Source organism: Hippoglossus stenolepis, chromosome 5, assembly GCF_022539355.2.
Source record: "Hippoglossus stenolepis isolate QCI-W04-F060 chromosome 5, HSTE1.2, whole genome shotgun sequence".
In the NCBI taxonomy this organism is placed as follows: Eukaryota; Metazoa; Chordata; class Actinopteri; order Pleuronectiformes; family Pleuronectidae; genus Hippoglossus; species Hippoglossus stenolepis.
Window position 1 is genome coordinate 10,504,717 of NC_061487.1, and position 27,554 is coordinate 10,532,270.

Genomic DNA, 27,554 nt, shown 5'->3' on the forward strand with positions numbered 1-27,554 from the left:
AAGTGTTGAGGACAGTATTTTAGGGGAAAGCAGTCTGAGGTCTGACTTTACTGAGACTGGTGTTGTTTTGGTAGAAGGTGGAGGGAGTGGAGCTGGAAGAGACTCGGCCGGCTAGAGAGATCCCTGCTGACAGGCTGTACATAATTGATTGTTTATCTGTCTGCAGCCTGAGTATCAGCAGTCAGTGAGGAAATACCTACTCACACACACACACACACAAGCTCACATACATGCGCACACACACAAGCATTTTAGAGATTTAGCTGATGATTACTTACACTTACACCATGTACAGACGTGTAATAAGAATAATAACCTAACCATCCTAAATAACCAAAATTACAAGTTATCAGTGACCAATCTCAGAGCCCATCAGCTATATCGTCTAAAGACAAATTAGCCTCAAGGGGCAACAGACAATATTTAGCAGTTTCAGGTGTAGACAGCGGATCTCCAATATACTCTTCCATTGGGCGTATACAGTTTACTGTCCAACTAGTTTCTTTTGTCATATACGAGTCAAAAGTTTCCCCACAAAAAATGGAAACAGTGGTAATATTTGTAGGTGTTTTAAGGTCCAAAGCAACACGATATTTTTCGGTCAATGTGTTTCGCCTCTTTTACTCTCGACATGGAATGTTTACCTGTGGGAAACCAAAGCCTTCTCAAAACCAGAAGGCTACCAACCCCAAAAACGTATCCCTTGCCTTCACATACATACATACATATATATATATATATATGTTCAGAAAGACAGTTAGTTTTATGCTCTGGCAGATGTGACCTCGGGGGAAAAAACACCTTATTATCTTTCCTCTCTGCTGTGTTCCTTTTACCGTTTTATATACCCATGAGCAGACTTAAATTCTGCCCAACTCCAGGCGAGTCCATGTGTGTGTCTGTGTGTGTCTGTGTGTGTCTGTGTCTGTGTGTGTGTCTGTGTGTGTCTGTGGTGCAGCAGTAAGAGAGGAGGGGCTGCCCCTCCTAAGAGCCCTTCAATCCATCTCTCTCGCACGTGCACACATACATCATACCCTCGATGGACGAGCTCATCACAATGTCACTTTCAATTTGGATGAGCCTCCGGTCTGTTCAGGAGATATAATGGATTGGATGATGGCAGGAAAAACAGGCGACGCAGCTTAGGTCTCCTGCAACATGCATTCAGATGTTTGATCCCCTCACTCGTCAGGTGCTGTATCTTTCAATCCTCAGACCTCACGTCTTTCCCAGTCACTTGCATTGGAAACGCCCCAGGTTGTGGGAAAAATATAAATAAACACTTTTCAAAGAATATTGCATCTCTGTTGTTGGGGAACACTCCAGAGATCTGCTTAATGTCTAAACAACCTGTGCCAGAGGAAACAGCAGAGAGAAATTATATTACATCTATCACAAGTCCAAACGGTGGCCCCCAGATTAGCTCCAGTGTTTTCCTCACAGTCTTACGCTTTTTCAATGGGACTCAGCTGATGATGTGTCCTTTTAGCAACCTCTATAAGTTCTCTGTACACTTCAAATATAAAAATATAGGGAATAAAAAAGATTGTCTGACATTATTACTAAATGTTTTTAACATACGATAGTTAGAGTTAAAGAACTCTGTTCCCAAGAGATAGATTTTCATGATCTATCTAATCTTTCTGATTCGTCTCCTTTTGAGACGTGACAGGACCCTCTGATTTCAGATGGTTAAAACAAGTCCAGCAAATGTTTCAGACTGGAGCTGATGTAGTGTAAGTGAGGACTTATCGGAAGGCGATATTTATGTTGAATCTTCAATAATTTAATTTTTAAAAAGTGATAACTATTCTTATTTTATGTTTTTCAGAGGAATAAAAAGCAGCCATTGTGTTCAGGTGTAGATGAAGGACGTGCATTTAAGTTCCTTTTAATTATTTCGCTGTTTGGTTGAAGTTGATCCAGAATCAGAGGATATTTTCAATTGCTTTTTCAGTTTGAGTGTTGTAGTTGCGGCAGGGATTACGAATACAAACCTTAGAAACCTTTCACTGTGTAATAAATACACGACGGATGCTCCAGAGGATAAGACCAGAGGAGTTCAGTGGGTCAGTACACTGTGACGGCCTCTAGTTTAAGGAGGGTAAACATTCATGTCTGGTGGTTCACAACATTAATATGCAACAGTGGACTAAAAATAGAGGATTTACTTGGAGCGAGTTAGCTGTTTGTCAGCAGTAATAGACTATAATCCACTGATATGTCAATAATATTCGCTGATATAAGCCTTTCACAGACATGTCGGTATCAGTGTTTTATGTTTGCCAATATGGAGCAACAATTCAGCAAACATGTGCATTTATGTTTCATTTTCCATGAACAATATTATTTTCCTAATTCAAGTTATGTGTTTAGTTGTATATGTGTCCTCTTTTAATTTATAGTTATTTATAGTTAAGTTTATGGTTTAACTGTTAATTGTATTTGTCAAAAGGGATGATAACGACATATTAGGAATCATAATAATAATAGATATAATAGATAAATCAACCAATATATCGTTAACATAATTTTGTACTCACATTCGCACAAGTTCCCGACAATTAGAAGAGACACAGGATGTGATATGAACGAAAAAATAAGGAAACGTATCTTCCGATTGGCTCGTTTTACAACATTTAATTTCCTTTAAAAAAGCTACTTATTTCAAAACTCTTTTTGTCTTTGTAAAAATGATGATGCTTCTTTTTCCACAGTTATTATATTGATGTCTTGTGAAAGTAACACAAGTGGTATCGGCCATATTATCTTAATGGTCTGTTTTCTATTGCATCATCCACAGAACCTTTCATGGTAACAAAAAAGACACTAGGGACACACTTTACTTTTTAAGCACAGTACCCTATAAAAAATGCTGTGCACTTTTGAATATACTTCCACATCTTTGTATTATATTCCTTAAATATAACCTACTACTAAATATAGACTTTACTGCCTGTGTGAAAAACGTCATCTCACCTTTCCTAAAGTTTTTTTCCCACCCTACAGCTGTTTTAACTTGTTTTCTGCTTCACTCAGCACTGACTTCGTGGTATTTTTTTCACATGGTATCATTACAGCATTTGTACCTGGACTGTTTGATTTGTGCTGCAGCGTAGCAGCATATCCTCCGGGCTTTTATCGCATTGTATTTTTCCACCTTTGCGACCTGCATCCTGAGGTGCGGAGATTTGTTTGCCAGTTGGATACAGTGCGTCATCGCGGTCTGTGGTCATCAGTCAAGCTAGTCAGTGATTCATAACACACTGCATCATCTAACTCGAGAGCTTGGGAGTCCTGCTTCCTTATAGTGCTTCATCACCAAATGTTTCAATTTACAACACGTTAAACTACGGGGCCAACGGCTCGTAAATGCAAAATACAACACAAGATGGAGCCTTTTTAATGTTTAGGTACAAATCAGAGTATTTATTTTCAGTTGTTATGAAGCTCAGATTTATCATCAAGGACTGGCCCATCCCTCATTTTGTTTCAAACAAATGTGACGAATTACGGAAAAACATCTCGGACAATTTCTTTTAATGACTCATCATGATGGGAGAAATGGCTTGTCCTCCAGCCGGCTGTTTGTCACTGACATCCTTTGACTAGTTCACACAGCTGTCAGCACTATCAAGTTATATAACCCAAGAATGAGTCTGAAATCTAATATCAGGAACGTAAAAGAAATCAACAGCTGGCAGTGACCGTTCTTTATATTTATATCAACGAATTCAACAATCGTCTGTCCGTATATGGAACTGGAGAACCGCTCAGCACATCAACCTCTATGTGTGTCCCTAGTGGTTACGGGGAGTGCTGTGTTGAATCTAGTGCGATTTGAACAAAGTATTAGTTGTGGTTTGCAGATGTAAGGATTGAATGTCAACTGCTGCTGATGCTTGTTTTCCACATGTTTACAGAGGGATATACAACTGTTGTGTTGTCTTGTTCTTCAGAGCATGATGAGTGCCTCAGCGGACTCCACAACTGTGACGAGAACGCCTTGTGCTTCAACATGGTTGGAGGCCACAGTTGCTCCTGTAAGCCCGGCTACACTGGGAATGGAACAGTGTGCAAAGGTGAGCATCACTGTGTTAGTGTTGATATTTGTTTTGATACCTCATTGACTTACAAGACATCAAACAATGTTTAAACAGTGGAGACATTTTTGTGGGACATAACCTCACATCACTTTACATTACATTGCAGGGTCGACAGATTACGAATAAAATCTGCAACAAAAAATGTTCCCTTCGTAAACACAGCTCAGGTTATTGAGATTCATCCATCCAGAAGAACCTGCAGTCATTCAGTTTGACATGTTGTGCCTTATGTAGGTTTTGTACCAAACATAAACAGACCACCTTCTCTTACTCCAGGGCCAAGCTGGATGAATGAGCAGCGCGTAGTCGCGGAAAATCTTGCTTTTCATTTTGGTGCCCATGTTATCAGGTTATAGTGGTCACACTGCCCATGTTAGTCAGAATCTCCCCTATTTTCTTAAAGTGCTGCAAAAAGGCAATGAAAACGATCTTTCCGCACAGTTTCAATGTCAAAAGCAAAGCAAAAGCACTCGTGTGACTTTTGACTGAATCCATTTGTTTTTAAAATATTGGATGCACGTCTTCATAGCTTCCTTAGAGTACATAGGCCAATCATAGCTGAGGAAATAGAGTAATCATACCAGAAACCTCACGCAGCAGCTCTGCAGCAGTCACGTAGCAGACATGCTGCCTCTATGAACAACAGCGAGACGCAGCAGATCAGCGACGCAGACGTCACACACACTGCGCGCTCACCCAGTGTGGCCAATGCACACAGAAGATTTTGTGCATAATGAATATTATCATGACAAGTCATACAAAGTAAGAATTTTACATCAGTAATCCAGGGATGTCCATGAAACACGTCCAAGTTAAAAAAATCGTGTTTAGTTCAGGCACATCCACGAATTCGCTCTAAAGTCGACTCATCTCATATTCATGTCTGACATTTGAAGGTTCCCGTCTCCTCATCACCACCATATAAACTGTGTTGTGGTCGCTCCTGCTGAATAGCCTATGAGCCAGGTTTAATGGGCTTCTCTCTGTTTGCTCTTCTGTTAGTACAGAATTGACTTGATCTTAGCTGGTTGATTAATCATTGTGATTAGGAAAGGGACTGCAGTGGTTTTTTACACATAACAGATGTTTACTCCTCATGGGGAGTTTACTACACATTTTCTGAGAACACTTTTATAATGATCAAAGGATCAAAATTCCCATTATATTTTCAAAAGTCATTAAGTTGCTTCTTTTCTCCAATCAATGATCTAAAAGCCCTAATTATTTAGTTTTCTATCAAATAAAAAATTAAGTTAATCCTCAGAAAGAAGGAAAGTGAAATTTTTGCTTGAAATTGCAAACAAAAAAAACTGATTGCCAAGTTGCTGATTATTATTCTGTCAATGCACTAATTGGTTAATTGACTAACCAGCTCTAAAGTAACCCTAATGGTGCCAAAGTGATTAGTCATTAGTCAATCCTGCTTCGGCTAGAGAGGGTGGGGGAGGGGCCTGATGAAAATGTGGTGCTGGGAAGTCTGGGATCCAGTATTTTTGAATCTTGATCCAAAGTATTCATGATATAATATGTGTATATAAATAAATTTCAGTTGATCAGCCTTGCTTTTCTTTTTCTTTTTTATTCTGTCTCTTGTGAGGGCCCCAACTTTACAGAAGTGCAATAATTGTTAAAAGAAATTAGAAACACTGTGTGATCCTCCTTTTTACTGGATTGGATTTCTTTTGTTTTTAATCCTTCTTATTCTTTGCTCTATTACATTAATTTCCATTAAATTCTGTCAACTACAATGACTTGTCTGTGTTTTGCGGACATATTAACTGAGAGTCTACCTACGGATAATGAACATTTTTTAAATTAACCTTGGTGAGACGCATTAATCACGCGGAATCATTTTGCGCGAGCCTGTAATGAATCACATCACTAAATTAGCTCTTATTCTGTATGCAAATACATATGCTGCTGCTGGTCTAATTACGTAGTTAGTGCTCGTTAATCTTACTGAGAAATGGCTCTTCTCTTCTCGTCTACCTCTAGCTATGTGTGACGGCTTGTGCCAGAACGGGGGAACCTGCGTCTCACCTAACAACTGCGTTTGCCAGCAAGGATTTACTGGGAAGAGATGCGAGACAGGTAAGGACTTCATTTTATCTCCACTCCTACGATTTCTCTCCTCAAAAATAGCTCGAGGAGCACTTCTGACAGGATGTTTAAGTCGGGACGAGAGGCAGGAAGAGGAGGGGACGTGAAATGGGGGGGTGTTGCTTCACGTCCAAACGGTAAAAAGAACAAAAGGAAAGAGGAGAGATCAAAGGTGTTGCTTCAGTTTTCTTGGCGTTTCGGGGGCTTTTGTTAAAGCAGGCAGTGATTATTCTTACTTTGTGCAGCTGTCTTTGCTCTGACCTCCACAAAACAGCTGATCTGTAAATGCTGAGATCATTTCAGCGTGTGTGTGTTTGAAAAGTGTTTGTGGCTGTGTGTGTGTGTGTCTGCGAGTGCGTCAGACTGTGTGGGTCTGTGCTCCGTGGTGAATAATGAGCTTGTACCTCCTCCAATGGCCCGGTGGAGGATTTGAACTGCAGTTGCAGCAGTATGGGAATTACCCTATATTACAGCCCATATTAATCAGCATGGCGTTCCTCCTCGTAGGCTCCGCGCCACATCCCAAACTACAGCCGCATCAATTCCTGATGCACAATACCTGATCGGGCACGATAGCTAAACCAGGTATTAAGTCAGCTTGTGTTTACAGCTGAGGCCACATCACAACTTGCTCTCCTGCATGGAAATATGTCGTACACAGCGTTATTATAAGACTCAGGGCTTTGGATCCTATTCAGAGTGTTTACCCCTGCAGTACCAGCGATCTAAGGTAACCGAGGAAGACCATAATCCTGGTGGTTGTGCCGGCTGCACCGTAGATCTGAGCCACAGCAGCGACACCCTTCTCACGGCCCATTCCGACCCTTTGTGGGGGTGTCCTTCAGGAGACAAGCGGCCGAGCTAATGGAAAGTCAAGTCATCGCGGTTTCTCCCGGTGCATGCGCTTGTGTTTGAGTGAAGCAAATGCGGCCTCTCTGCTTGCTCACTGGTTCAGGTATTGATTGCGCATAAAGGATTTTTTTTTTTTACGAGGCGTCCTTTTTACTGCCTATCTTAAAGTAAATGAATATCCTCATGCTACTGAGATGCTGAGGAGGATGGGATAGAGAGAACGAGTGTGTGTCTGTGGGAGAGAGAGAGAGACACACACACACACACACACACACACACACACACACACACACACACACACACACACACACGCACACACACACATACACGTGTTAACACATTTAAACCATAATGACTTATCCTCCTCCCTATTTTGCAGCAGAAAAGGTTCTGAGGACCTCGTCCCTCAGTAATGGCACGAGAGCCAGGCAATCACACATTTCATTACCCTCCACAGTATTTTAGATCCCTGCCCTTTTTCTTTCTCCCCCTCTCTCTCACAATACTCTCTTTTGTGAGTGTTCTGTGAATCAAAAACGGTTCCAACACAGTCCATCCAAGGAGAAATCTCACAATATGTACCTGAGTTTTGTCCAAGGTGATTCTTTTCATCACCGGATGGCTCAGAAACAGAAATTTGCAAAAACATTTTTTGGTTCGAAACATTTCTTTCTGTTTTCATCAGATTATTTATGCAAAGATTGCAATTGGAGAAAGTTTTTTCAATCGTGCATAATTTCAATCACAACAAAAACAAGTAACTGTAAGTCAGATAGACAGGTCACGTCTCTCTGTCTTGATTCATCAAGAATATTTCCAATTATATAGTGTAAACAGTCATTTGTGTATTTGAAACTTACAGTTTTAAATATGGTATATTAGTATTTTCGGGGTCCCATCCAGTCACATATTTCTCTTCTTCTTCATCTTCTCTTTCTTCTCCTACTCTCTGCTCATTTGTCCCTGCCTGAGCTCTGTCTTCCATTTTGTATGTGTACATTTTAGTTTGGTCCATGCCCCATCCATTAACATGGAGGAGGCAGGATGTATGACCTACACTTCAACCAGCCACCAGGGGGCTATCACAACACTTTGGCTTTACTTTTAGGGCGCTGTCGTATTATCTATCTTTATTATTATTGCTTGCAACCCGATGGATGGATGGATGGATGGATGGATGGATGGATGGATGGATGGATGGATGGATGGATGGATGGGGCTATGTGCTATCACACTGTCCAGCCTTCTCTGCTACATTTAGCTTGACACAGTTGGCCCCATCATCATGTCTTATATCGATCTGTAGCGACAGAGGGTCAGTCAACAAAGTATTAAAGTAGTCACTCAACCTTTGCATGTGGTGTGTTGTAGTGATGAAGTTTGGGGCTGAAGTATATAAATATATAATTCGCCAACTTGTATTTTTACTCATGTTTGGTGAATGTTAATTTTGGACCCCGTATGCAAGAGACATTTCACAGCCACATCCGACTGTCTGACTCAAAACAACTGAACAGATAGTCTCTGTAAATACATCCCAGATATCTTTTAGTACTTCTAACATCTGCTTTGTGTGAGATCTCTGTCAGGTTGTCCCTCATTAGTTTTGATATATCTAATTGATATCTCCATGTGAAACACTTATAAAACATTTACAGAAAATGTAATGGTATAGTTTGGCACTTTATTTCTAATTCATCCAGACTTGTAGGTGTCTATCTATTAGATTTCTGCCTTCACTCCACTTAAACACAAGTCAATTGAATTCTATTGATCTAAAATATATTAAATTCCTATAATCTCTTCAGAATCAGCTTAAACAAACAAGATATAATGTGTTAATTGGTGATGTATAGATGTGCTGACAGGCTGATTAAAAAAAAAAATGTTTTACAGAACCAGGTAAGACGTTTTCCACTTCAAGTCTCTATGCTAGGCTAAGCTAAGTGTTGCCTGGTTATAGGTAGTTTAAAAGTCATTTTTCAGTGGGAGAAAAAAACAAACTTTAATAAATAGATACCAGTGAGAAAATATGTTTCATTATAGTTTGTGTTAATTAAACCTTTAAGATGTGACAGTAGAACAACTGTTTGCCAACAATTTCCTCCATAAATACAGTTGTCTGTTTCTTAATCACTCAATGATGTTAATCAGCGGATGAGTGATTGTAGCTCTGGGATCAGTCTGTTTTTTAGGCTCTGTGTTCTTCATCACGTCTGATTAGACTTTGAGGTTCGGGGACGCAAACACAACAAGCTCATGTGCACAAAACTCTTGCACACTCCTCGTGCCTCAAGCAACAACATGTTTGTCACCACAGCTGCTGCTGCTGCTTTGTGCATGTCCCTCTCTTTCTTTCTCCCCCCCTCCCACAATCCCTCCCGATCCCACACGAGTCAGCTCGGTGACAGCTACCATTGTTGTTTCTTTTTTTTAACTCGTGGTTTTATAGTCCAGGACCAACGTCAAGGTCCCTAGCTACCGGGCTAAAGCCTCTGGCACTGTTTAGAGACTTCACCAGTCTTTCAGTTACTAAGGGGGGGTTACAGCTTCTTACTGGTTCCTCAGTGTGACAGGAGCTCCCAGTGAGAGAAGAGTCTACTGGAGAAGATGTATGGAGGTTAATGTACTATTGGATATGCTGCTCTAGCATGGGGGGCGGACAATAGTTAGGGGAGAGGAGATGGAGATGTACGAGGAGAGTGACAGATCCAGAGAGAGAGAGAGAGAGAGAGAGAGCGAGAGGTAACGACTGGATGGGGGGGAGAGGAGGTGAAGTGGAAAGGAAGATACAGGAGGATGTTGGGAAAAACTGACAGATGTGGAGATGGAGGGGGAAATGCAAGGAGAGAGATGGGGATGGAGGGTATAGGGGTTAGTGAGTTTCCTCCGCATTTGGATGCGGAATGAGGCTGACGGAGTCGGTGCTGCTGCAGGAGGAGGAGAGGCAGAGCTGGGTGGATGAACATGGAAAAGCTTTCACTGAGTCTGGGCTCACCACCCCCCAGAACCCTGTGAGCTTTTAGAGGCCTCCCCGGGGACGCCACCACTTCTGCTGCTGCAGCGGCAGACTGGCGGCCTGTCATGAGACACCAAGCGTTGGCTCTTCAGGGCGGTGCTGATACACGCGCACGCCACCAAGCACGCACGCACACATTCGGGGCGTGGGAAGACGCCAACAGTTTGCTGATTGTCAACCTTACGCCTCGTTTCTAATAGTTGTTTTTCAGTGTGTTTGTGCATACATGTGCTATTCTGTGTACATTTGTGTCTGACTGTGTGTAATTGTGCACGCACGCGGATGTGTGTTAATGTGTTGTCCCTCCCTGGTGTGTTTGCGCTCGCTGACTTGTCATTACCATTCAGGGGGAATGGATTGGGAGGGACAGGGGACACGCAGTGCTGACAGACAGACACCAGCTAGTGGAGAACTCTGACACATCATGAATTATGCAGGATACAGCTGTGGCCGGGCACATACACTTCAGTCATGGATATAAATGTACACAGGGCCAGCCATGTAATGCTTGCCCTGAACATGCAGCATTGTTGATGTTGAAGCCCCAGGCCGGTATTATTCCTTATTTGGCTCGAGTGAGAGATGGGCAGCTGATGGAATATTATGTTTATTTTTCATCCATTTTTCTCCTTATGGCTCGGAGAAATAGAAAATAAAAAGTAGCTGTAAGGATGTTCAGAGGTATTAAACGCCTGTTAAAGCCTCGGGTGTTTTTAACCTCCAGTATTTTAACGCCACATAGAAGAGATCTGTCACAAAATGTAAGCTCATGTAAAAGAACAGGAAAATCATTATTTTGAGAGATTAATAATTTTTCCTAAAATGTTCCTCCAAATTCAGTGTTTCATTAATTAATGGACCTTTAAATGAATCCAGTTGTCATAAGCAGATATTTGAGATGTTATAGCTCCTTCTCTGGCTCTAGTTGTCCTTCGCTGCCTGACAAACATAAGATACAGCTGCTGTATGTAAATACATTTTGTTTTATCATTTTATTTAGTTTTATTTAGTTTTAGTGTGTAAATTTCTATTCAAACCAAAATTAATTCTGCTCTGATGTCTGAACCTTGTTTCACAACATAAATTGATTTTAGATCATTTTTTTAACAGTAAAATTAAATTATATCAATAATGATATAAATCAAAACTCACAAACAGTACATGTACAAACCATGAATGAAAAAAATAAAGATTGTGCTAATAATAATAACAAAACAATAATAATAGTTTTTGAGTACACAATTAACTTATAGCCTACTTTAAGTCAACAAAATCTGCTGTTCCTCATGTTTCACGTTGAGCTTCAAATTATGGTATGGTTAAAAAAAACAGAGGTAACTAATGCATGAGAATAAAAGAAGAGGAGAAATTTTAAAGCAGAAAATAAAATGTCTGAAAAATGGACAAGATAATATTAATATGTTATTGAAGATAAATGCTTAGGGATATATGAGCAAAAAGTCCTACCTTTAAAGATTGCTCTAAAAAATAAGGATAAAGTACAAATGAAATTTGCATCAAATGAAGTTTACATCTCTGTCCATCAACGTACAGTTCTCCGTTTGATTTAAAGGGTCATTTCCATCTCTAGGGCTGTTTATCAATTTAATGTTTCCATTTAAAAGAATTTCACTTGTATATCGCAAAAAAAAAAAAAAACACACAGAAAACATCACAATGCTCTTGATAAAAGACTTTAAATGTAATAAACAAAACCCATTAACTGTATTGGAGTTGCGTCTGATAGTGGTCAGTCTGGTTTGGATGAGTGGGCTGGAGGAACTGGTGAAGCCTTTACTCATGGTTCTTTTAGGATATGAGCAAGAAGCTTCATAACAGGGGCCTTACTGATCAGCTGAGCTTTAATTTGGTTTTAGGAAACAGGACTGTAAAGATTATTCCCCAGCTGAGTCCGTGCATGAAATAATTGGACATAACATCTGTGAACATCCTCTCCCCCGTTCAGATCAGACGCATGTTTATTAAGTGAATAGCTGAACTGCTCCTATGCGATGAATGGGGAGGTTGTCTTAGTATTTCCTTTATTTCCAGCTCATTACCTTGTCCTTTCAAGTCCCTATAAGCTTGTTAGGATGCTTGGCCGCTAGTTAAAAATGTTCCGTCACCATGCCATCAGTTCTGTAACTAATGGCCGTCTCTGCTGTCCTGGCGTGGCCTCTCGCTATAGTTTCCTCAAAGGATCCCGTTGGCCGCTGAAGAGCATTTGATCAGATGCTGGGAATGGACACCTCCCGCTTTTCATCTCTCCATTCATCTGCCGTCTCGAGCACTTTTAATCAGCGGCGCCGAATCACGGGGAGGCCGGTTTAGCATCAACAGTGTTCTGTAAGGACAAGGAGAAAGAGATAAAAGATTTTTATGTTTGGTGTTAATGATGCCGTTTAGATTTGTGACTCCTACACACTCCAGGAGGGTTGTGTTCAAGAGCGCCATCGGGGAGCCTCGGTGCATTACACCTACACTGTAAATTGATGTTTTATTGGTCGGCAAAACTCTCATTTTCTCAAGTCGTGATAATTTACCGGCTTGCTTCATCTGCCGGAGTGATACTCTCGTAAAGAGACGCGATCTAAAGAGGAGAATGTTATGTTTATGTGAGTGAAATGGCACCTTTTTTTATTTTTAATCAGAACTTTGATTTACTTTGTTTTGCCTTTGAGTTTTTACTTCCCCTTCTTAAGGGAAAAAAAGAGATAGTGAAGGAAAGACAAAGAAAGCTGAGAAGTTAAAAAAAGCAATGAGAGGAAAGGGGGGGGGTGGGAAAAGGAAGCTAAAGGTTGACGATTTACAACGAGTCATAAAAATGGAAGAAGAAAAAAGCAGTGAAAAGGAGGACGAGAGGAGAAGGAGAAGGATACAAGTAGACGTCCGTGAGTTCATGAGGAGACTTGAGAGAAGCAGTGTGAAGCCCCGAGGTCACGCTGGCATATTGACTGGGAGAGACAGCAGAACGGGGCCAGACAAACAATTTGTTCCTCAGGCCTCATTTACATTGATGTTGAGCTCCAGGAAGCTTGTCAGTTTTCAACAGAGAGACTCACTAGACGGACAAAAACTCAGAGGACTGACAGAGACAAAACTACAATAAACAGACTGCAAGAGTCACACAAGCAGGAAGGTGAATAGCAAATAGAATAAAACATACATTTGTTATAGATGAATAAAAGTATAAAAGAGGTGTAGTTTAGTTTATTAGTTATTATTATAGTTATTAGTATTTAACAGGGACCATGCACCAGACAAAGTTAGTTACTTAGTTACTTTGCTTGAGGCAAAATATAAAAGACAATACAAGTAACAGAAAAGAATTAGACATTTTTACATTGTGTTTGGGGCAACTGTGGCTCAGGAGTTAGAGCGGGTCGTCCACTAACCACAATGTCGGTGGTTTGATCCTGGCTCCTCCAGTCTGCATTGTAAGTGTCCTTGGGCTGAACCTCAAATTGCCCATGACAGCCGTGCTGAGAGTGTGTGAATGGTAGAAAAGGTGCTGTGTATAGTAGCCCGCTGTATGAATGGGTGAAGGTGGCTTGTGCTGTGAAGCACTTTCAGTGGTCGATAGGACAAGAAAGGTGCCGTATGAATACAGGTCCCCTCTGACTGATGCCCTGGAGACCCGGGCATGGCCTCTGCAGAGTGACACACATTCTCTAAGATAATTTTGTGTGTGTTGGTATGTTTGTTTGGGAGCGAGAGTACACAAAACAACTGAAGATGTTTCCATGAAACTTGGTGGGAGGCTGAGGTATGAGTCAGGGGAGGAGCCATGACATGTTGTTACGTATCTGGATCAGAGGGCGAATGCAGGAATTAGTTTTTTTCACTTCTTTTCATGTTTTTAAAATTTAACACCGAATAATTTATGGATCTTGATGACAACAATCAGGATTGTTAAGGCAACTGATATTCACGAGTGTGTGAAATATGGTGCAGATCTAAATAAATAATTCCCATCTAGTGAATTTAAATGTGGTTTTATAAAGGGACTGTAGAGCCTTGGCGGAGGTACGTGCTCTACTGAGTGACACTGTATTTGATTTATAGACCCGACACATATCCACCAAACAAAGGAAACTAATAAATCATTACAATACACACTTATAAATTAATAGATATATAATATATAGATGTGCCACACGTGTCTGACAAAATTATGCAATAAATAATACATTGAATAAAATAATAAATTGGACAGAAGATCTGTTGCTCTCAGTTGTTACTTTGCCCTTGTGTCATTTTAAATAGCAATAGTGTCTCTCATACCGTAGCAGGTAAGAAAAAAACATCACAGACTCATCACAGTTGAAATCTCCCCTGGGCACCTCCCACCCGACACTCAGGCGCAGGTAGTGAATATTTTAAACCATATTCATTTTATTCCACCGCTTGACAGCTCCCATGATGCACCGCGGCAGCACTCCCTCTCTCCCTCCTTTGCTCCTCGATTTACCCACAAGGCCCGAGGCGCTGTGACTGTTTAAGCTCAAGCGGCTTGTTTAAGCACAATGATTATGTATTCATTATTTATTTAGAGACGGCCTTACAAAGCACTCACTCCATCACCCATAATTAGTGTGTCTTAATTAGGCCCTGCTAATGGCCGGAACTGTCGTTTAGCTGAGCACAACCTGCTGCGTCTACCTAAATGACACGTCTCCCAGGGAGAGCTCACTGCTGCAGCTGCTGCACTGCAGCACACTGCACTGGCACTGGACAGCTACACTGGCGTAAAGGACAACGGTAACAACATTGCATGGTTTTTCTCTGCTGAAGCAAACAGATCTGCTCTGTTCTGAGGAAACCTCTCTATTCAAAAGTGAAAAATCCTGGTCTTGTTATGGAACGGCTGTACCTGTGCATACACCAGTCAAGAGTCCACATAAACAACATGAAGCAGGGACTGTCTCGGTTCTATCTTTGACTGACAGAGACACGGACTAACAGCTTGTTACACATTAAGAGCCACAGAACCAGAACCCACATTAGCTTTAGAGCCTCATCATCTTGGAATTATATCTTGTGTTGCATCTTGGCTCGCTGAATGAGCAACCAAACATCCACCAACACAACTTTCACCTATTGCTACATTTAAAATATATAAAGTGAACGTGTCAACGTACAGATGCATATTTATACGAAAGCTTTAGTCCAGCGTTCGACTGATCGATTGGTTACTCAACAGGATCTGGTTGGAGAGCATCTACAATTTCAGTCAGCTGAGGTTGTCTTTGGTCGACTTCAGCCATATTTTCTCACCTTTCAGACACTGAGTAATATCAGCACTCGTTTAATTTGAATCCCAGCCCCATTCCGACCTGGTATTATCATCTGTCTCGGGTCATCTGATCACAACTGAACAGCTCTAGGTCCAGATCTAAATGCAAGGATGCATTGAAGAGGCATTTGATATCTGATCACTCAAACCACATTCAGAGGTGGTGGTGCGTCCTGAGCCACAGTAAAGGACCGCCTACTCAGCTGATGTCCTCTGACCTGCTACAGTTTCATAATAAACCAAAGGTATTTTCTCATTGTGTCCCAAACATTGACCACCACATATTGATTTTCTTATTTACTATTTCAGATGGTGACCATTACAGAGGAAAATCTTATATTGTAGAGCAGCGTGCTGAGCATTGATCTGCTCAGCTGCTCCTGTCACCAGTTTCTCTCACCCTCTCTCACAAAGACACATGGATAGACAACGGAAACATCTGAATGTCAGACTGGCTAAAAACAACATGATTTGGTGTTTGGGAACAGAAAGGATTTACATGTTTTGTGCGTATAAGGCAGGGAAGTGAGAATTGATTACAAGCGGTCACTGGAGACACATGTGGTGATGCATCTTAATGGCAGTTGTTAACTGACGTACTCAGAGCTGTCCATTTGTGGTCAGATCACTCAAGAGATGTTAGTTAAAACCATGTCAGCTGATTTGGTTTTCACCACCTTCTCACTGGGAACAGCAGCTGTGGCTGTCGTTGACACAAGTGAATCAAACCCAGTGGTGGATTTTGGATTTTTCTCAATCTGGGGCCATAAAGGGGCCAATTACATGTCCAACATCCGTGCATAATTCCTGATTCTCTGAGGTGCAAACTTTGTGAACTTCAAAAAAGCTTAGAAAATAAAATTCACAATACAGTGTCATATACATTCTATAGTAAGTGACTAGTTTTTTAATGAGATTACAGCTGTGGCCAGTGCCCCCCTGGCCCTGCCCCCTGGATCCTCCCCTGACCAAAACAGTACAATTATGGTCTGGAAGAGCAGGACATTGAAGGATGCTAAATGCTCAGTAAAGCTTAGGTTGAGATGTGTGATTCATGAGGGTTTGTCACAATAAGTGAAAGTGTTTATGTTGCATTTAAAAGCTTTAAATAATATAATAATTCTGAATGTAAATATAGTGATTAGTGAAGCTTAAAAGGCTTCTGCTAGCACAGCTCCTTGGCTCTATAGCTACAAGGTAAAGTAGCTGTTTCCAACAGAGGTTTGTTTATACTGTGTCTCATTTCCCTTGCTGGCTCAGCTGTCAGTCAAACACATACATCCATCCTCCCACTCTGAAGCTAAAGCAGCAATTCTCATCTATAGAAACCTTTCAAAAATGAAACTTCTGAAATTCACGTTCACACATGTTTTGACTGCAAAAAGCAGCCGTCAAAATTCTGGTTTAACAGCTACAGGTAAGTGATCCGGAGCGATTGCAATCTGTGCGCGCTTGCAGCCACCGATTGTTCACAGGGCTCGTTTCCAATTTGCCACAAGTGCTCATCCACTCTCCCATTCAAGTGCTCGCAGATATGGATTTGCGTTTCGGTGTCTGTTTCCTCATCAGGAACCCAGTGTGTAACTCAATTTGCCTCAGGTGACTGATTGATTATTCGAGTCCATACTTTCCCTTAATGAAGACTGAGGACCAGTGACAATCACTCAATTACACGTTACGGTATATAAAAAAGAACGGGGATCCACAATCCATTTCCATAGCCAATAAAAGCTGTGTATACACTATTATTGACTGCAGCCTTTTCTCTCAACCGTCACTGTAAATGTGATCCGACATGACAAATTCCGCTTATTTTAAAATCCACTTATCTTCAAATGCTATCTGACCGGAGAGCAGGAGGGACGGCTCAGTGAGATCCAGGGATGTTTTCTGAGTAACTCCTCCCGCTGCAGCCAGTCAGGATTATCAGGTAGACCTCTGCGGAAATGGAAATCAGTTTGAATTAGGTTATTGTACGGGTGAATGTACGTGTGGCAGCAGGAGCTGGTTCTGCACTGAGTAATGCAACGCAGCAGAACTGTATGCCAGCCCCTGGGGCTACCTGTCAGTCAAGGGAGGTAAGGAAGGAAGGAAGGAAGGAAGGAAGGAAGGAAGGAAGGAAGGAAGGAAGGAAGGAAGGAAGGAAGGAAGGAAGGAAGGAAGGAAGGAAGGAAAAAAAGGGATGAGTGAGTTAAAGCAGAGAACTGCACCTGCCCAGGATCGGAACAATGGGGAACAGGAGGATTGAGGGATGAAGAAGAGGAGGGCAGGGTTGGCTCAAAGAGCAGAAAACTGCAGGGATGACGGGGGGGGGTTGATGATGGGGGCATCGCAAATTTGGAACGCAGATCGACAGGTGAATTGAAAATGGAACATGTGGAGAGGCGAAGGCAGAGGATGAAGAAAGAACGGAGGGGGTGCACAGCGGCTTAACAAGCCCAGGAGGCTGCAGAGGAAAGACAGTCCACTTGTTCTTTACTTTGTCTTCTCAGAGCTGCCTTAATAGAGCTCTTGTTTCCAGGCTGCCACTCAGGATAACGAGTAGGAAAACTCTCCCAACGTGGCTCCTTCTCCTCCTCTTCCTACATCTTCCTTCCGCCCCTCCTTGTCTCCTCCTTCACCTCTGTCTCTTTCCTATTGTGCCCCTCCTCCTCCTCCTCTCTTTGTGTGGGTAGTTCTCTGTCAGCCACCGTGTCTTTCAGCCACCTCTGAAGGTAAATTCTAAATAACTCTTCCTCTGTGGCCGTGACCTCTCCGAGAGAGATTCACAAAGATGGGTTTTATTTTGTTTGTGTCATCTCTTTTCATTTTTAGCTAGAGTGGAGTGAGGGAAAACATGACATGATTTAACAAGCGACAATGCTACACTATTCACATCTATGATTTGACAAAAGCAAAAGCCTCGCGATTCAGTCGAGACGGAGCTTTCAAGCGGCGGTCTTGTCTTATTGTCATTTTTGATGACTTAATTACAATGATTGTCTATTATCATTTACGCGGGATGATAAAAGAGAAGGGGGGAGACCTTTTGCGAGCGCGTTGTATCTCTGCCGTACCTCACACATTCAATCTCGTTGAGTTGCGACAACAGCGAGTTTCACGGCCCTAAAACACAGCAGCGCTTTTAAAAAATTTGACTTGACAGCAGCCTGAGAAGCATCATGCCATAATTGCATCTGACAGGTTTGGCTCAGATTAAAAAACAAGAAAATGACAAATCTTTAGTTGAGGGTGTAACCCTCTGTTGTTGTAGCCAGACAGTGGAGCTTTTAAAACGCCTGAATGAAACCGTCTGAAAATAACCCATTTGCATATTTTTAGATTTGCCTCACCATCAGCGTCTGTTATAAATAGTAACTGACTGCTCAGTTCTACTTTGAACAGTCTCCTACAGCCTTATTTGGGAGAGGAAGATGATTCAAACTAGTTCTACTTGATTTTTTAATATACTGGCAAGACACCTCGTGCAGCTTTGCCCCTTAAAAGCCCCCGTGCTTTTATCACACTGACATTCACAGGCAACAAAGAGCATTGGATATCTGTCGTCAGGAGGCAAGAGAATTTAGATTTTCAAAGATAGGACATTTACAGCATTAGCTGTAGACTCAAGCGTTTTAAGCAGTGTCCTTTTAACCTGCTGTTGCTGTGTTGTTGGGGGGTGAGGTGCTCTGCTCTCACCGAACTAATGTAATTGGACAAGATAGTGCAGTGTCCGCTCTAAACCTGTCTCTGTGTTGAATGGACTGTTCTCCTGGTCTGTGTTATATATATATATATATATATATATATATATATAGCTCTGTAATTCAGCTAGATAGAAAGCATTACAGCAACCAACGTTGTGCTTTTACTTTGAAGACAACTTGCCAAAGAGGAAGGGATTCTATAAATGTTGATGCCATGACAGAGATCAGCCGCGGCCGTTGGTCAGTCCGCCTGCGTGTGATAATACACGATAATACGCTGCGTTGAAATAAAACAAATCTAATTATTAAAATGATCTGGTGCCGATTTTGACCCGTGGTTGGACCTAGTTGCAGACCACTACTGTACTTTATCTGAAGATGGAGAAAAAGTGTGAAGGCACTTACATGAGAAGTCTACCACACCAACAGATGCAGCCTTTTGAACCAGACCAGTGGAAAACAGAAAAAAAGTTAGTTCATTTTTTTTTTTTTGCCAACCTCAGACTAATGCGGGTAATTTTTAAACAGATAAAGCCCTAATCTGTGGGACATTTGATCAACGCTTAATCTGCTGCAGAAATTCTATTAAAAGGCTGAGGGCTCATTAGCCAATAGATCTTAATCCCATTACTGCCTGGGTGGTGGGGGACCATGAGCCCGTCTGCCTGTCTCTCTGTGGGGGATACTGTCTCAGGCAGTCGTAGAGAAGGTCAGACACGGCACACTGCCATTTTCATAATGAGAGCGGAGCATCATGCATCATGCACCATCATAAAAAAGCCATCATTGGCTATACGCAGACACATTTAATCACTGTGCATGTCTGGGCCCAACATATTTAGCCCCACTGTGTAATAACAGGATTTATACCCTCTCTCATGTCGGCCCGGCCCTTGGTTTAATTAAATATAAGCTGAAATATCAGAGCGATCTGTCTCTCATGGGCATATTATGCTCATTGTTTGAAAATTACAGTGTATTGTGCTTGGCTGATGTTGTAGGGAAGTTGCAGGGTTCCTTGTTGACATGAAAAGGGCTGAACGTTGGCCAGCTGGAAACAGAAAGGAAACGCAGATAAAAGGAGAGACGAAGAGAATCGTGCAGGAGGAAAAAATACAATTCACAGAGGGGGGAAGTCGGGGTGCGTAATCGAAGACAAGCGCTGAAGAAGGAGGCAGAGTCGGGGATTGCTCCTGAGTGCAGCTGTGTGCAAACAAACACCGGCTCCACCTATTGACAGCCACCCACGGGCTACGATAGAAGAAGTTTCAGACCCTTTACTGAGCTTCTTCACACTTCACATCAGAGAAACTCCTTTACGATCAAGCAAAGTGTAATAAAACGCGAGCGCACAGTATCTGTGTGCCTGCGTGTGTCAGAGGAAGAGACTGTGTAGGATTTCAAAAACACAAGCCTGTTACATGCGTGGCTTCTAAGAATAGTCTTGTTATATTAGTTTCATTCATTCCCTGCTATCTTTTATTGATGCACATGTCCGTCTCTGGCCATGCAGCCATGCTTGATCAATAAAACCCATGGACTGGATTCACTGTGATGCCAGACACGTTGTTTTATCAATTATGAATCAGTCAATTGCAAATGCCTACCAGGCAAGAATGGAGCATATTTCTCAAGACCAACATGATCCTGATTGAATGTGCTTCTCTTCTCTTCTCTTCTCTTCTCTTCTCTTCTCTTCTCTTCTCTTCTCTTCTCTTCTCCTCTTTCCTCTCTCCTCCTCTCCTCTCCTCTCCTCTCCCTCTCCTCTCCTCTCCTCTCCTCAGATATTGATGAGTGTGCGGACGGCTTTGTGGAGTGTGATAGCAAATCTACTTGTGTCAACTTGCCCGGCTGGTACCACTGTGAATGTCGCGATGGCTACCATGACAACGGCTTGTTTTCTGCCAGTGGGGAATCGTGTGTAGGTCAGTGGCCCACCTTTATTTTACACAAATATGTCATGTCTGGTGGAGAAAAGAAAAACTTTGACTTGTCCTCAAATTTTAAGATAGCAACTTTGATAAGTCAGGGGAATTCAATTTTTAACACAAATCACATGTAAAACAGTTTCATTGATAAAGGTCATATTGTGAAAACATCAATTTGTCATGAAAAAATAAAGTCATAGATGAGAAGAAAGTTGTTATATTACGAGAATAGATTTGTAATTTATAAAAAAAGAAAAATTCATAATACTACGAGTATCAAGTTGGAATTGAGAGAAAGTCATAATATTACGAGAATAAAGTTTAATGAAAAAGGTCATTATGAGAATAAAGTCAAATTAACTACACAAAAAGTCATTATAGCCTATTATGAGAATAAAGAATATGGAAATAAGCAGCAAGGAGATCCAGTGCTCACTGGAGTTTCACTTCTTCTGGATCCAACTTCTTGAACCAATTTCATTGTTTCTTGAAAAAGTATGAAACCTCTTTGAATATCATACAAATGTAACCATGATCACCTCCCAGTCGACCACTACCAAACGTTTCCTCCTCCACAAAAAAAGCAATTTCCTCCAAGTCTGTATTTCGTTATATGTGAAATATACTCAAATACAACTTAGCACAGGCGACAGGCTGATCTTCTGATATTCCTGCTCCAACATGACATCAGCCTTAAATTATAACTTATGACTCAATTAATGTGGCCCTAATTTTCTGTCGTACATTTATATGATTATAATAATAAAATATTCAAATGTCAAAATTTAAATGTTTAAATGTGTCTTATCTTTTGTATTCGTTATTTCTTTCAAGCAAATTAAAAGCGCTAAAAACAGCACATTTTAATTGACCAAACCTTCTAAATGTGTGAGTCACCCTGCATCATAAATCAAAAAACATCGGATGTTTTCTTGCACTTGTGTACGTAATGGTATTTTTGGATAGGTGCGTCATTATCAGTGCGTCTTTCTCCCCAAAATGTCAGTTTTCTTTTAGCTGCCTGTTCATTTTCTGTATCATTCTCTCAGATGCAGCCTGTCAGGAGAAGTGTCAGCTGTCAAAACGGAAACCCCCAATCTACACTAACATTGAAGCATCGCCTGTAACAATAGTGCTAGCGCTGCTCCACTCGTTGACCCCATCCTGGCTGTCAGTTTGAGTTGAAGGAGGCAGGGGGGGGGTATATTCAAGGCATTCTCAAAAATCTGAACCTGTCTGCGTCTCACAAAGCAAAGTTATAATTTGACTGAAAGTGGGTTTCTGGGTTACATTACAGCTGCGTGCTGTGGTGGTTTCCTTTAGATGTGGAAGATGTTGCGTTGCTACATTTCACAGTCGCGTTTGAAGCCTGCGGGCGTGTTGAGCAACTTGAGAGTGCACAGAGCGGGTCAAAAAACAACAAAGCGTGTCATCTCATTGAAACGTGTTGAGTGTGTAACCATATTGCGACAGGACAGGCTCTTTTACCCTGTGTGTTTGTTTCCAAAGCAACATCACCAGACTTACAATAAAGAAAACACAGGTCGAGCATGAGAACTGTGTTATTTGTGCCGAGCGTATGTGTGATGTCATCTTCTTCTGCGCCCTCCACAGACATTAATGAATGCAAGACGGGGAGGAACACCTGTGCCAACGACACAGTGTGCTTCAACTTGGACGGAGGCTACGACTGCCGGTGCCCCCACGGGCACAACTGCACCGGCGACTGTATCCATGACAACAAGGTTAAGCACAGTGGGCAGATCTGGGTGCTGGACAGCGATAGGTGCTCCGTGTGCTCCTGTCAGGTGAGAAACAGAGGGAGGTGGACATGGAGACAAAGAAAAGCTGAGAGAGAAAACAAAGCCGAGGGGGGACGGGTTAGTGGAAACGGGCAGAGAGGGGGATATGACAAAAAATAAGCCGAGAAGCATTGGAACAGAGAAAATGTGCTCTGTGCTTTTTATATTCGACTAAGGATGTTCTCTCTGTGTTACTGCATGTGTACCCAACTACTCGTTACATTTCTTCTCCTTTGTTTATTCTCTCTCAGCCTAAGAGCAACAAGGCAGTTGTCAACCTGTTACCTCTTGTCCTGTCAACACGCTGTTCCTCTTTAAGCAGTCGCTGACATTTGGAAGAATACTGTGTTCAAGTAGATGATGCATAAAACCAACATTTTATTGAATTTGTGACAATCACTGGATTCACTAACTCTGGATAAATGCATAATAACATCAGATTAGGACATTTTGATGTGTAAATTTGCATCTAGTTGACATTTAAAAGGATTTTCACAGTAAAAGTCCCAAATCCAGTATTTCTTTGTTCATGTTTCATTCACTCAGCTCACGCAGTCATGATAAGTAGATACATGTTCTCAAAGCTGCACTTATAAATGTCTTATATTCACAATAGGTGAAATCAATATTTGCAATATGATAGGGATCAAAGTGCCAAACCACCCAGAGTGCTAATTATTAATAATTATTGCCAACTGTGTGGTCCCCCTGTAAAGTTGTTGTATGGTTCAGTGCCGGCTCAGCTAATCCAAACAGAAAATTAACATACGCGGAGAAAAAATACTTTATATGTGGCCGGAAATATATAGTTCACCATATTATCAGTTAATAATATGTCAATAATTTGATCAAACAGCATGATGCAGAGGTATAATTCATAAATCTAGATACTGCCTGTTCTAACAATTTCTGTTATGACTGGGATCTGACACGAGTGAGGAAAAACATACATTAAATACATGTAGTGGCCACAAATTTAATCCACACTAGAATGTCACTGAGTTTACCTCCACAGAAGCAAACGGTCCCCTCATGAATCCACATTTATCTGCTAGATGCAGATTTTCATTTGGATCTGCACCAAATTGCACACACTCATAGGTATCAGTCGCTATATGCCAGATTTTTTCCCATGAATTATTTCCTGGAAAATCAGATTTTGAAGGGTTCTCTCTTGGCCCGCGTCACATCCTTTCAGCAAGGTTCGTGAAAATCGGTTTGGTAGTTTTTGCAAAATCTTGCAAACAAACAAATCAATCAACAAACAAAATGGACTGACCCAGTTTCCATTCCTTATTTATTTTTTAATACATCACTAGTTGTGAAGTATCCATGGTACATGGAAATATAAAGTCCTGATGGAAATAGTGGTACAGAAACATAGAGATCCACACCTCTCTGTGTTCAGTGAGTGGCAGAGAAAGCAGCAGTTAATACCCAGACGAAGGCAGCGCACTTTGAGCTGTGAACGCAAATGTTCAAATCTGTTGAACTGGACAATAAGCTCCCAACAACCCAAGTTCATGTATTGTCTCTTTGAGGTGATGTACAAACACACAACCAGACAAACCCGCTGAAATGACATGGAACACAAATACAGTGGAACAACGTCATGAATATGTTTATTGGAGTACTGTGGTTCCACAACAGTTTTCAACTACTTCCCACATTGACCATACACAGTCCAAACAGACCTCGTCTTTTTAAAGGTCCACCACAGGGACTCAGTTCTTTTGACGTAGTTGTTTTGATTGATTTTTGACGCCAGGTTTCTGGAAACATTCGATCTAGAAAACTCAACCCATCGTCCCAATCAACCCTCCTGAACATCAGGTCACGGACCAGTCACGCTTTGCATTTTAGCATTTCACTCAACCTAATACCGAGTGTCTGGCAGTAGTGGAAGGTGATTATAGTGGATTAGTGTCGGTAGTGAATGATCAAGCGGCAAATTATTCATTTGATTACAAAGGACCAGGGCAGAAATGGCTCCCTAATTAAATGAGTCATATTAATTGATTGGAGAGATTGAAGAGCTGCCTGTCAAAATTAGTGGTATTGAGCAGCTGAAGGAGCAGAGGAGTAAACATGTTATTGTTTTGGCGGTGGGCAGAGGCACAGCTGGGTATTAGATGGACTGCAGCAACTAAGTTACAGGGGAAACCAAGGTCAAACATCAGAGAGAAGACAAAGACTGGGTGTTGTCCACGATGACATCATGTGTTCAGTGTTTCAGTCTCCTGGGAGCAGCAGGAGGGCGGGGTCAACCGCATCAGCGCATTTGTTAGTGGAGGTTGCTAATTTCTTAAACATGAAAAAAAAAATTGTAAATACATTTATTTGATTTGCAGGAAAAATCTGGGGGTCATTGGCGACAGTAAAGAAAAAAGTACGCACATTGAAACATTTTAAATATTTGTTTTTTATCTACTAATATTGATTTACTGCAGACTGCTCTGTGTGAGGTCAATATGTATAATCGTCTCTGATCATATCATTGATTTTTGGTTAACATACTTATATTGAACCTTTATTTAAGCAGGATAGTTTCGTTGAGATATAATATAAATAAATATATAACAGTCCCATGACCAGAACTTAACAATAATGTTAAATAAATCAATGGATCTAATGTACACAGGATTCATAGCATTTAAAAAAGGATGCACATGGACAGACACTGAGATTACACTGACAATTGGAGTATTGCATTGTTTAAAGTGTTTAGTTTTGTGGTTTCTGACAGTAACAAGAAGAAGCGACCTGTGATGAATCACCTCCAAACAAAACGTACTCTTCCTGTTTGTAAATAACACCTAAAAGAGAGTCGATATAAAGGCAACAAGTAGAACCTGTTCCTAAATTCACATCTTACCCACTGTATATCTAGGATCTGTAGTATTGTGTCTGTGGGCCCGCAGATTATCCTGTCAGAGAAAGGTAAAGAATCCCCATTGCAGTTTCTCAAAGCCCAGACTGGTGTTTACAAATATTTCATTTTGTCTGCCCATGGCTCGAAAACCAAAAGATAAGTTGGTTTAAAATCACAAGCAAAGAAAATCAGTAAATATTCACATTTTATAAGGTAGAACCAAAGAATTTGGGACATTTTTGCTTGAAGAAATGTTCTCACATTTGAAAAGCTTCTTAAATCACTGAGACAACAACAAGACAGCAAAGTAAGTCTTCCTCAAACACCACACTGACGACCAGGAACTCCTGGAGAACTGCTCTGCATCAGCTTTCAGAATATATATATCTCACGATCTCTTTTAGCCGTAGTTCTAGCTGAGACCGAATCAGCTTCAAAGCAGTTGCTCGGGGATGGGCGACGCAGCCTTTATTACAATATTTACGATCAGCATGCATATTTAATGATCCCATTAAACAAATGGCCCTCTCTGTGCATGTATATGAATCTGTGCACACGACCCTGCAGCCCTCTGATGTTTCATTTTTTGCTCACGTGATGGTGCGTGTTTGTGCCCTGCGCCCAGGCCGGCCAAGTCATGTGCCGCAGGATGGTCTGCGACTGCGACAACCCCAACGCCGACCTGTTCTGCTGCCCCGAGTGTGACCCCCGCCTGAGCAGCCAGTGTCTGCACCAGAACGGCCTGCTCACCTATGGCAGCGGGGACACGTGGGTGGAGAACTGCCAGCAGTGTCAATGCCTGGTGAGTACAGGGGAACATGTGATGTTTATGAAATTTACGTCGCAGGAATTCTAATCGAAGCTTTCATCCAGAGCTATTTCACGGCGAGAGCGAAAAACATGAGCGTCCATTGAAGTGCCACAAAGAAATTCAACAAATATGCCAGTCTCCATGGAAATGCTCTCAGATAGAGAGATGTGCTCTGTGAAGAAAGTCAAGGAGAGAAGTTTTGCGGCCGGAGTGAGGAGGAGGTGAATAGGAAAGGTTGCAGAAAAGATTTGTTTTCATCTCGTAGCAGAAGAAAGGGAGAGAGGGTGATTAGTGCCATTTTTAAAGAATTCAAAAGACCCTCTGTGTTTGTCTGCTGTGATGGAATTATACATTTCAGTGAAGGGTACTTCCAAGGTTAAGAGAACAGGAGGTTTGTGTTTCAAGAGTCGGAGAGTGTAACAGTGTGCACCTTCTGTGTGTGTGGGGGGGGTTTTGTGTGCATGTGTGTGCGTGCTTGTGTGTGCGTTAAGAGAAGGTTGTGTGGTTTTGTTGATTGATGACTATTTGCTGCCAGTGTGTTTCTGTGGCTTTGAGTGTCCTCTACGTGCACTCCTATTTCTCACACTAAACAAAAATAACATTGTGTACTTTTTCGCAGTAACACACACACACGCTGCTCACTCCCTCTGCCGTGTCGATCTTTAACAGGTTTACACAATGCGGCTGTTCCATCAGCGGGAAAGCCTTTCAGAAGTGTTCCCCAATCAACTTGACACCAGCAATAAATCCTTCTACCTGTGACGCCCCTCTCACTTTACAGCCAAATGCATATTAAATGCTAATGTCATGCTTTACATCCTGCCGCACGGCCACGTCTCACCCACACTCAGCTTTAACGCACACCCACACCAGTGTCACCCCTTCTGTTCAGTGACTCACAAATCATCTCCTCTGTGGAACTCAAGACGAGCACTTTACAACTCCTTTTCCTCTTTTCTTTTAACCCCCCCTCACTGTTTGTCGCTTCTAAAGATCAGCCGTACTCGTAGCTAATGTAACTTGGCTGCACTCTGACAGATTTATGGTCTGAGTAGAAAACAGCGATGCCATTTCATCCCCCC

At 41.7% G+C, this 27,554-nt stretch overlaps 1 protein-coding gene across 2 annotated transcripts in view; it reads left to right on the forward strand.

Annotated features, from left to right (window-relative positions):
* nell2a (neural EGFL like 2a) overlaps window positions 1–27,554 on the forward strand; it is an 86,842-nt gene that overhangs the window by 53,446 nt on the left and 5,842 nt on the right. The window contains exons 14-18 of one of the 2 annotated variants that reach the window (XM_035155773.2): window positions 3,960–4,082; window positions 6,102–6,197; window positions 20,844–20,984; window positions 22,602–22,795; window positions 26,287–26,463. In XM_035155773.2, the coding sequence (XP_035011664.1) occupies window positions 3,960–4,082; window positions 6,102–6,197; window positions 20,844–20,984; window positions 22,602–22,795; window positions 26,287–26,463 (731 nt within the window). The remainder of the gene's footprint in view (window positions 1–3,959; window positions 4,083–6,101; window positions 6,198–20,843; window positions 20,985–22,601; window positions 22,796–26,286; window positions 26,464–27,554) is intronic. The other variant, XM_035155774.2, reaches the window with a different exon arrangement.